At 36.1% G+C, this 11,257-nt stretch overlaps 1 protein-coding gene across 1 annotated transcript; it reads left to right on the top strand.

The window, feature by feature from the left end:
* The first annotated feature begins 4,821 nt into the window (after positions 1-4,821).
* Positions 4,822-8,101, top strand: gorab (golgin, rab6-interacting). The gene is made up of 5 exons (XM_043218627.1): positions 4,822-5,039; positions 5,269-5,584; positions 5,907-6,008; positions 6,129-6,269; positions 6,756-8,101. Exons 1-5 carry the CDS (start codon positions 4,976-4,978, stop codon positions 7,144-7,146), a joined length of 1,014 nt encoding a protein of 337 aa, XP_043074562.1. The 5' UTR covers positions 4,822-4,975; the 3' UTR covers positions 7,147-8,101.
* The last annotated feature ends 3,156 nt before the right edge of the window (positions 8,102-11,257 follow it).

Raw genomic sequence — 11,257 nt, forward strand, 5'->3', positions numbered from 1 at the left:
AATCTGAGAGCTCTCTGATTCTGCCATAGACAGCAAAGTTACTTTCATGATCAAGGTCTAGAAACATAGCACAGACATTAGTAAAATAGTTCATTTGTGTGAATGCACGCGTCATAATTATACACAATGGTGGCAGCATAAAGGATGAGTAAAAGAACTACTGAATAAAGTCTTTTTTTCATATTCTTTGTGCACAAAAAAGTATTCTCTTAGCTTCGTAAAATTACGGCTGAACCCCTGCTATCACGTGGACAATTTTACAGATGTCCACGCTTTGTACAAAATGTACAATTCCCTAATTACTGTTTTTAAACGTACAATACATCCAGTGATTCCCAAGCGAAAGACTCAGAGTTTTAGTGAATCAAAATATAAACAGAACAAACAAAGAAATCAGTTGGAGCGGTTTTTCAATTAATTTGACTCACGTCCTGAACTGCAAGTTAAGAATTTTCTAATTTATGACTCCATGAATAAGAATTTGTACTTAAAGCTTGGGATCAGAATGGGAAAGAGGAATAGGAACCATTAAATGCCTTGCGATTACTACTTGTACCAGCAAGATCTATGCAAACAATAAATGACTCATGATTCATAGCATCTGTTTGAAGTTAAAAACAAAATCAGACCTCTATCCAATTGACTTAAATGATCACTTTAGAATGTTTTCCATTAACTGTTCAAACCATGTATGTAGATTAGAATCCTATGATTAATAATCTTAAATTAATCCTAAATATTTTTTTGAAGTAATTCATTTCCTTTTGAGTAATATGTTTTTTTATATTCCAAGAAGACCATATGGAAGGTGAGGTGAAGGTGAGTAATGTTAGAGTTTACATAATTTTATTATTTACGCCAAGATTTGGGCAAATACATTGGAGGGGTTTTCATCTAGTATTAGAAAATTGTTGCATTTGCTTACACTAACATATGCATTCATTTTCTCTATAAAGATCAGCCTTTCTCAACTATTTACCAACTACTTCTGCCTACAAAGCATAGCCGTGTACCTCTCTTTATTGTCTCAAGTTTCTTACACAAACTACCCTTGTTTCATCGTGATATTTGGTTTTGCTGTATGTCTGAGGTTCTGCCAGATGCGCTGTGGGTGGCACCTGCATTGCTCATTGATAAAATTTGCAATTTTTCCCAAAATTAACCAATTATATTTTGGTTATTTTTCAGATAAACTAAAAAAATATTGTTTACAGCGCATTCTAGAAATATCGGAGATGGATTAAAGGAGAGAAAGTGGGAGAGTTTTATGCTGAACATGCAGTGAAAGAGACAGCAAATGATCACAGGATAATTTCTGTCTTTTCTAATCAGCGCATGACATCACACAGATCCGTCTCTGGTCCCCTAAACTCTTTGCAGATGGCCATGACTGGAAACTGAAACTCCGTCTCGCAGCATAAACAGAAAGGACCGCTCTGTGACGGACACAAATGTGGTAGAGTCAAAACATGTGGGATCTGAAACCATTACATCTGCCTAAAGTTCAGTCTTTGACAGCTTTGACCCCTAATCATCCCCATATTGACCTCAACCTTCCTTGAGGTCAACCATCAATTGGCTGTTTGTCTTTTTGACCCGTTTCCTGACTGATTAAGGGAAGTGCGTTTTATTGATGGCTAAAAGTCACAGAGAGGCCATGATGTGCACTTGCTGTTCCTGCACTGATTCCTACTTAACTGCCCATAAGTTATACAAGGCTGTCAACTGTTACCCAGCTAAGAAAAACATGTTCTAAAAATGTTTTGCTAATGATTTTTAAGTTATAAAAACATTATATCTGAACGTACTCTGAATTTTTAAATGTGCGGTTTTGGAAGGTTTAACGTCTAAAATGATTTTATTGTTACAAAAATATTAAGGGAACTTTCCATTTTGTAATTTTGCAAGCGTTATGGCAACATTAGTTCTAAATGTTCTCGAAACATTCTGAAAGAAGTAATAACTTTAAAAAATGTACGATAAACATCATGTAAAAATATCACTTTTGAGAACTTTATTAAAAACTTGATAACTATGAACAAATGTTCTTTTTTTAATATCACTGGAAAATACTGTTAATAACTGCAATACAATTGTATGTGCAAATTCATTATGCTCACGAAATAAATATCTTCATATTGGACTCTTAAACTATGATTATGTTATATATATATATATCTCAGCAAAGGGAAAGCTGTTTTATGATATAACACATAATGAAACATTTATTTTTTTATGCTTTTTTTCTTCCTCAAATCTTTCCATATGATTCATATACCTGTCCTATATTATGTCTAAAAGAAACTTTATCTGCCTGTTTAATTTATGATAGCCAATCAGATCTTGTTAGCAAGGTGTTGGGTGATGTACTATGCACATTTTTTTCATTTAGGACATACATGGTACTCATACTAAGAATATTATGTTACATCAACCCTGCAATAAATGTGGTTTTATTAATGGGGCGGACTAACAAAACCATTTGTTTTTTTTTCTTCGGAGTTCATTCTTGTCTTACATTCAGATGTAAGAGTGATTTCAGTTAAGAGTTTCACCCAACACATCTGAATATTAACAAAAAAAAAACAAGGAGTGCTAGATCTATTCTGTCTATAGGCCGTGTATGGCACACAATCTAACACTGCCATCCTTGCTCTGATGATTGAATGTATGAATTGCAAATTCGGGCTGCTTGTTCTTTGGGTGATGGTGGACATTGCTCACAGGCTTTTCTTGTAACTAGGAATATGGTCAGGTCTGGGCCAAAGAATCTTCAATCTTAATTTAACACAAGCTCATGTTCGCTCAGTCTGCCATATGGAGGCCACGCATCAGCCTGTCTTCTCAAAGACTCCCTTTATCCTTTCCTGAGGTGTTTCTCCTTTAAAGTGCGCAAATAATTCCAGATGGATCAAAGATGTGAGTCTGCCTTTAAAAAGCTGCTATGAAGTGGTAGTGATTGTTTGGTTGCTCTGTGTAGGGCAATTAACAGAGCTTGACTTTTTAACAAAATACGGTTGAAAAATGGTTGGGGCCCCAGAAACATATTTGTCCTCTACGTGTTGACATACAGAGCCATATAAATAACACACACACAGAGAGACAGAGAAAAGCACAGAGGGAGCAGAATACAGAAAGAGGGACCACGGAATTAAGCAAACTGTGAGCTGTGAGTTTTTATTTATGGTTTCCCGTCTGGATGAAGTGTTATGTCATAGCAACATTTCACCTTGAGGGCAATGGGCCAATCACATCTAGTCTGATGTGACATCTGCCAGTTTAAATCAATTAATAGGTGGTGTTTGTGAAGATTCACGCTAAGAGACATCGTGTTTGACATAGTCTTAAGAGTGCATTCAGACACAAATGTATCAATGCAATGCAATAAATAAATAAATACATGAATTAAAAATGAAAATGCAATAAAATAATTGTAAAAAAAAATATTTATCATACAATGTGAAATATATAAATAGAAACCATTCCAGTTTTATGATTTGTATAATATTTTATATTGTATGTTAAATATTTTTTTACATTTATTTTCATAAGCAGCATTAAGAGTAATGAATGAATTGGGAGTAATATTACAGTATAATATAAATATAGTAATAACACAAATGATGTAGCAAACATCAAGTATAATATAAATATAGTAAAAATAATAGAAGTGATATATTAATAATGTAATTATGTATTTAATGTAATTATGTAATGGGTTTGTATAATGTTTAAAAAAATCTATCTATCTATCTATCTATCTATCTATCTATCTATCTATCTATCTATCTATCTATCTATCTATCTATCTATCTCAATGTTTGACCTCTTTGAACGTCTACTTGCCAACATGCTGGCAGTTTAAAACACTACCAAACCAACCACTAGAAATGGAGGTCACCCCGAATGCCTCACTGATGCTATAATGGTAATAATGGGAAATCAGACATCAACAAAAGTAGCAGACAAGAGTTGAGTCATTCAGGACTAATTTGGCAACACGTGCCAGATCACTCAGATAAGCAGTTGATCCAGAGAAATTACAGGGCCTCTCACAGCCCCACACAGACAGCCTGAGCTGAGCGCTTACTCCTGCCACAATCATGGGTGCTTCTGGCAATAAAACAAAAGTGTAACTTGATACAACTGTTTGACGTTTCTTTTTCTCTGTGGATTTCATGCTTTTTATCACCAAGCATGCTCTTTCATTAACCTCTGACCTCTCCACCACTAGGAGTGCAGGATGGCTCAGTGAATGTGAAGAGGGTAATTGGAGCAAGAAGAGGAGGATAAACAAAATTAGTCGTCGACTCCAATAGTCTGTCTATCCAATAATCTATCTATCTACATATCATTATGACCAATTTTTCTCTGTTTTTTAAAAGATGTGAAGTTGTGTAAACTTAGGAGATGTTTTCTTAAAAGAACATCTTTCTCGGTACACAAACTTTGAATATAACAAAACATTTAGACCATATCTTCACCAACGTGCTGCATAGGAAAGAATGAATAAAATCCACAATGTCAGCAGATCTTGTTTGCTTAGTGTTTACAGAATACATTTTACTAGCACAAGAATTTATTTTAATATTTTCCCCAAAAAGATGAATCATCTTTTTAGTAGGTTGTCTGAGTATTTGTTTACAAAAATATATACGATCGAAAAGTTATTAAAAAAATTGAAAAGTTATATAAAATAAAAAGTTATATTGTACTTGCCACAATACACTTTATAATAGCATATGAAATATACGTGTCTGGAAAAACACACAGGCAAATTCCGAGGGCACAAGGAAAGGGGCCTTTCTAGGGTCTTGAACGTGGCAGTCATTATACACAAACATGGCGGCCAGCTGAGAAAGTATAGTTAGTTTCCGCCTGTGCACGTTGAAAAATAAAATTTTAACCCACATATATTTATATTTGATAGAATCGGCTTGCAGTTTAGTTGCAAGTAACTTTATAGGATACTAAGATGGCTGCGTGGGCTGGGTTTTCAGAGGAAGAACTGCGAAGAATGAAAGACAACGGCGAAGTCGGTGAGTACAAATGTAGTTAACTTTACTCAAAAACGGTTTTCATCCGTGTAGTCTGCCTGTATGTTAAATGAAATGTACTCATAATGATCTGGTTGTTATTCAGTAAGTTATTAAGTGCGGGGAAATGTTTAAAATCATATATAGACCTGCGCACCTAGACGTCATGTTTGATACCTTAAGACGCAGCCACTAACTAATTGTAAATACTGATAATTGTGCTCTTATCCAGTAAACCAGGCTGTGTCCGTCACATTGGGTCGTGGTCGGAAAGCCGCTCCGACTAACCGAAGCAGACAGCAGCTGCAGCGGGAAAGGGCTCTGCAGCTGGCAGCCAAACAGAAGGAGGACAGCCAGTCTCTTCCACCCGACCAACAACTCACCAAGCCCCCAGACCCGCCTGCTGTCACACCACGGGACGAGCCCAAACCGATGGAATCGCTACTGATTGAACATAAATCAGAACCTGTTAAACATGACCCAGAATCACCTGCAGAGTCAGCTCCACCAGCAGTCATCAAAGAGCTGGACAAACAGGAAGTGGAATTGTTAGTAAGTCTATTTCCTATGCAAACACTGGCTCAAAATACTTTATAATATTAAGTATTAATAATATTTTGTATTAAATATATAATTTTAATTTGTAATACTATACAGTATCATATTTGCATCATATTTCATCCCAAAATTTATTTTCCTATTTTTGTATTGTTACCATGTTTTTTCTGTGGAATTGGACACTTTTTCACTTTTATATATATATATATATATATATATATATATATATATATATATATATATATATATATATATATATATATAAATAATATGCTTCAAAGATAAGACTACGCCACATTTTTCTTACAACAGGCGAGAGAAGAACCGTCTACAACAATTGCAGTGGGAGCAACGGATAATGGAAGAGAAGAATAAAAAAAGAAAAGCTCTCCTTGCAAAAACCATTGCTGAAAAGTAAGAGCAAAAATTTTAACTGCTATCCAAATCTGTCGGATGATAACCTTTTGATATATGATTATCCAAATGTGTTATGTGAAAAGCAGTATGTTGAAAATGTAATTTCCTGTTTCCCAGGTCCAAACAGACACAAGCTGAAGCTGTGAAACTGAAGAAGATCCAGAGAGAACTTCAGTTACTGGATGATTCTGTGTCCAGCGACATCGGGATTCTTAGAAAACTGATAGAGGAATCAAGCATGGATTATTCCCTGGCATGGTAAATGTTAATTTTTGGATGAATTAAATAGGATTTAATCATTTAAGATGAAACATTTTAGATAAAGATTTAAATGATTATATTTTTACAGTCCCTTTTAAGTGTACTATAAACAAAGTTCACAGTATTTTTGTTGAAATGCTCTCACTTGTTTCATGTGCCTTAATACATCCAGTACATGCATATAGATGTTGCTCAAGGTTGAAAATACTGCCCTCTGTAGCATTTCTACATTAATTCGGCCAAATTATGCAAAAGACAAATGCATGCTTCTAGATCATTATCTGTTTTATTCTTTTTTGCTGTTTTTGTTATTCAGTTTACTTTTGAACTTTTTGACCGTTTATATTGTAAAAAGTATATTTGTAGGTAATGCGCATGTATGTGTCTTTTTGTAATCAGTTGAGCATGCGCTTGTCTAAGCTTAGAGTATGCATTTCTACACGTCCAACTCTCCTGTATCTGCCAATCTCTTATTGTTGACAGGAAGCGCTTTGAGAAAGCCGAGGCTGAGTATGTTGCCGCTAAGATGGATTTGCACAGAAAAACAGAGGCGAAAGAGCAGCTGACAGAGCACCTGTGTGCGATCATCCAACAGAATGAGCTGCGCAAGGCCCGCAAACTGGAGGAGCTGATGATTCAGCTAGAGCTTAATGCTGAGGACGTCCCCATCTCGCAGGAAACGGATCCAGAGGACAAAGAGAGGGAGGCCGGCGCCCAGTCCGTTACCGAAAACCTTACTGAGGCACACACGGAGGAGCGCACAGAGGTGGATGGCTCAAGTACGAGCAAAGACGGTTCCATTACAGAACCAAAGATCAGCCAGGACAATCAGGAGAGCAAAGCAACAGACGTTTCCGCAGATGGGCCGAGATAGCTTCCCAGCTTCAATTTAATAGAGGCTGTGTGACGGTTTACATAACACTCGCTACCAACTATAGAAATTGTGACAATCCTACATTTTGTGAGGATAAAAGGCAGTCTCAGTTTGATTTTGGTGTCAAGTGAACGTTGTTCCATTACTACTAGCATTAGAAATGCCTTAACATCACAGGGCTGAAATATCGATTGTGATCTGTTAAGCTCGGGTTTTGGTTTTAATTGAGGGTGCTACATGATCCTAAATGTGGGCAGTTAAAATAGTGCCATGTATTTTATTGTGGTTCCTTCGGATGTCAGTCAGTTGTATAATTTAATCTGTCTTCCATTAAACCAAATCTCCTGAAATCATTGTGTATCTTAAAAACACTATAAAAGAGTAAATACTGTTAACTTGATTTGTTTTATATTTTTGACGTTATTCAAAATAGAATTGTGGCAAACGGCCTGGGGGTGGTTTGTAGTTGTGATTTATTTCACATGATGTTGCACAAGTGAATGGCGGAACCTTTTATCTGTATCTGCTTGTCTCATAAAAATAACTTGATGTGAATGTTAACAAATTAATAACAGCAGGGGTTTTTTATAAAAAAAAACTGACAGTTTGCTCAGCAGAGATGAGGAACAATTGATTTGTACTCTGGAGGAAAAAACTGTTGGCGTTTGGGGAAGTTGAATGGCATAGTTTTTAGAAATACATGTTTTGTATATAATTTATACTTTTTTAATAAAAGTCAGAAAAAAACAAGCGGAGCTTTAAACCAACACTAAAACCATTTAACACTATAACAGCACGGTTATGTCTTATTACTGCAAGTTTTGAGATGTATAATATATCAGGTTGATATGAATGTCATGCGCTTGAGTATATTCGTTTGCATTAAAATGACTGTAAACTATTCTATTCCATATTTAAATGGTCTGTTGGAGAATAAAGTGTTTTAATATTGTAACCGGTTTTGTGCTTTTTATTGCACGTGTTTGAAATAACCCGTTGGAGTTGCATTTAATTTTTACTTTTACACATTGTTTTATACAAAATGCTAATGCATTCGTTATTTGTAAAGAATATGAAAACCTGGTCTCATATTTTCACATAACGGTTTAGTTTCAATTCATTTGAGAGAAGCCACAAACCCTACTTAAATGTCTCTCGACTTTGAGGTTTCTTATCCACATAAATCTATAGCGATCCAGTAATGTCTGGACAGCCCTTGAGAACCACATCGAAATAAGCTATTTTTGTGGCGTAATTATTATTTTCTTTTTTACGTTTTTTTCATCTTCCACGCTTAAATTCTTGATAGAACGTTGTAGTTTTAGTCCAATGCAAAAACAAATACACTAATATTAGTCTAATTTGAACATGCCTAACAGTAAACATGCATTAGAGATATCGTATGAAATCGTGAAATACAATATTTTTATTCTTTTCTATTCTGGTCTTGCTGTTGAAAACGGGGACCTACAAATCCTGGAAGTAAATACAGGAAAGGGGATTTTCGTGAAGCTCGGTTTGTGAGAGCGCATTTCTGATTTATGTGCCCTCTGTCCGTCGGGACAGGTTGAAAAGACTCCGTAAACCGAGAAACTCGAGGGAAAAAAAACGCACGGGATCAACTTTTACTGAAACATTCTGCCTTCTGGCAAGTCACTGGTTACCCGGTTTTGATCAGGACGATTAGCCTGCCCTCACGCAACATAATGTAAAATGAAAAGCAACGACTGTTAATGCTATTTCTTTTAATATCCATTATGTTGCTTAAAGACATATTCCGTCATCTTATTTTAGTCTACATTTTAAAATGCACTTCTAAAAAAACTTAACGTACAGGCTATAAAATCGCTGTAACCTAATCTAAAATGTTTACCGTTTTATATTGTGAGCGGATTGAAATAAAGAACGAAAGCTAGTTAGAAACATAACACAAATCATAAATCAATACAAAATTGCTTAGCCAGCTGCATTAAATCGTGAGATAAATCAGACGGATTTAACAGAACAATTTTAACGCTGAAAACAATATTGCCATGCTTTTAATAAGCCCAAAAACTCCTTAAGAGCATAGTCTGTTTGTAAATATGGTCTAACAAAATAGGATTTACTGTGGACGGAATTCCTCCTGTTAAACACGATTAAGTGCGCTACTGCTGTCCATTGACCCCTGGTGCTGATTAGACGACCGCGAGCTTTTATTTCGCTAATTACAATTAAAGCGCCTCCTTCTGTGCTCGCGCTTCGCATCCCGCGCGAAAAAAAAGCGCACGCGGATATGCGCGCGCGAGCTCTGATAACAGAGTCAGGGGAATTCATTTGCGCCTGTCGCTCAACCTAAGATCTAAATCCAGTTAAAAACCCCATAACGTTAAAGGTGTCGTGAGCAATAACCGGACGACTTCTGTTTAAGGTACGCCTTTTAAGACATTAGCCTGTCTGAAAGTCTGTGCCGCTTCAGTCAGACCTAGGCCATGTTAAAACATGTTTGCAAATCCTTTTTCACTACTGATGCGAGAATGCCGCTTGTTGTAAGGTCGCCTATACCACAATACTACCAAACCAAATAATTTCCCATTAGTGTATAAGTGCGGCTACAAAAGCGCATTATGGTCGTACAGATTCCTTGACAAATTGCTCGGTCCTTTTTCTTTATTATTTTCGTGTACGGAGATATCGTGTGTGTTGTTTCAACTACTGTAAATTGGATACTTTTAAACAAACTGGATATACACGCGTTTTTAATTCGTGGGCTGTCATGGGCTTTCCATTACACTATTCTGTGGATACAAAATATGTATATATACGTAACCTGAAGTGCATTGTCCTCGTTCTGGGTTTTATTTCGATCGCTAATTAACTCCTTTTGTAATTCATGAGTTTAGCTGGATTGTTGAGTCTGTGTTTATCGCAATGCCATAAAGTCAATCCACAGAGTTATGAGTCATGTTTTCAATTAGGCACGTACATTATAAAATCATCTGTGGAAAAATCCCAGCAGGCAAGAAATACGTTTACAAAACACATTTCAATTACGGTTTGTTCGTTGGTGTTTTTTAAATCATTTAAAAATTATTTATTAATTATTATTAGGCTATTATTACGATTAATGTTGATTTATACGAAATATAATAGCCTTTCATTTCGTTATTCTGCCCATCTATTTACTTAAAGATAAAACCTAAGGTTATCGAGAAGACTGCGCTTTAGTAGCGTGCAAAATGGTGATGAATAAAATTTTAAAAACGTAATTTATTCTAGTAAAACTTTTAGCGAAGTCTCTATGTTGTATTTTATCTCAGCAATTAAAAATGAATGGAACTCCTTCAAAGTCATGGAACTCGGTTGATCAAAAAAAAAAAAAAAAAAAAAAAAAAAACTACATTTAATTTTAAATCAGTGGAATTCGAATAAAATGGAAGCACTGGAAATTGATGAAGCACACTTTAGGGTAGCTGTCCAAATTATAAATCTGTCTAAATTTAAGCTGTCGGTCCAAAGACATCACGAACCAGAGAGGAAAAAAAAACTTTCAAAGTTTAGATTTTGACAGGCCATAAACAAACCCAATCTCTTTCAACTCCGACGTATGCGTTCAAGCGATGATGGACATGTGCCACACGGATTTGACATTGGACTGAAAAACGTTTTGCTGGTTGCGGTTGAAACGACCGTTTTTACAGACTGTCTTCTTTTGCACGATCCTTCACCCCGATAGCAGGCCTTTTTTGAGAGAAGTCGCTCGTAGAGGAGCTGGCAGCTGAGGGAATGTAGAGGGAAAACTAATGATGAAAAAGGTCTACTCCATCCCAACAGCGGCTTAATTAAATACATGGAAAGAACGAAAGCAGCACATCTGGTTTCAATCCGTTTTCCTTTGATGGCATCAAGTGTTCTTTTCCCAGATCTGGGGCTGGAAGCTACGGGATGTCTGTGGCAGCGAGGAGCCTATAGACGTTTGCCATTGAAGCACATAGACATCTACCTCGTGAAAGCCCCCACTTGTAACTCACCAAGTGGTCTGACACTACTCCCGTCCCAGCTGGAGATGTGTATGCCACTGCGGCCAACTTTTTCTGGTTTTTTTGTTTCGCTAGAAAACGTATATTTGCCC

The sequence above is a fragment of the Puntigrus tetrazona genome, chromosome 20 (assembly GCF_018831695.1).
Source record: "Puntigrus tetrazona isolate hp1 chromosome 20, ASM1883169v1, whole genome shotgun sequence".
Lineage (NCBI taxonomy): Eukaryota > Metazoa > Chordata > Actinopteri > Cypriniformes > Cyprinidae > Puntigrus > Puntigrus tetrazona.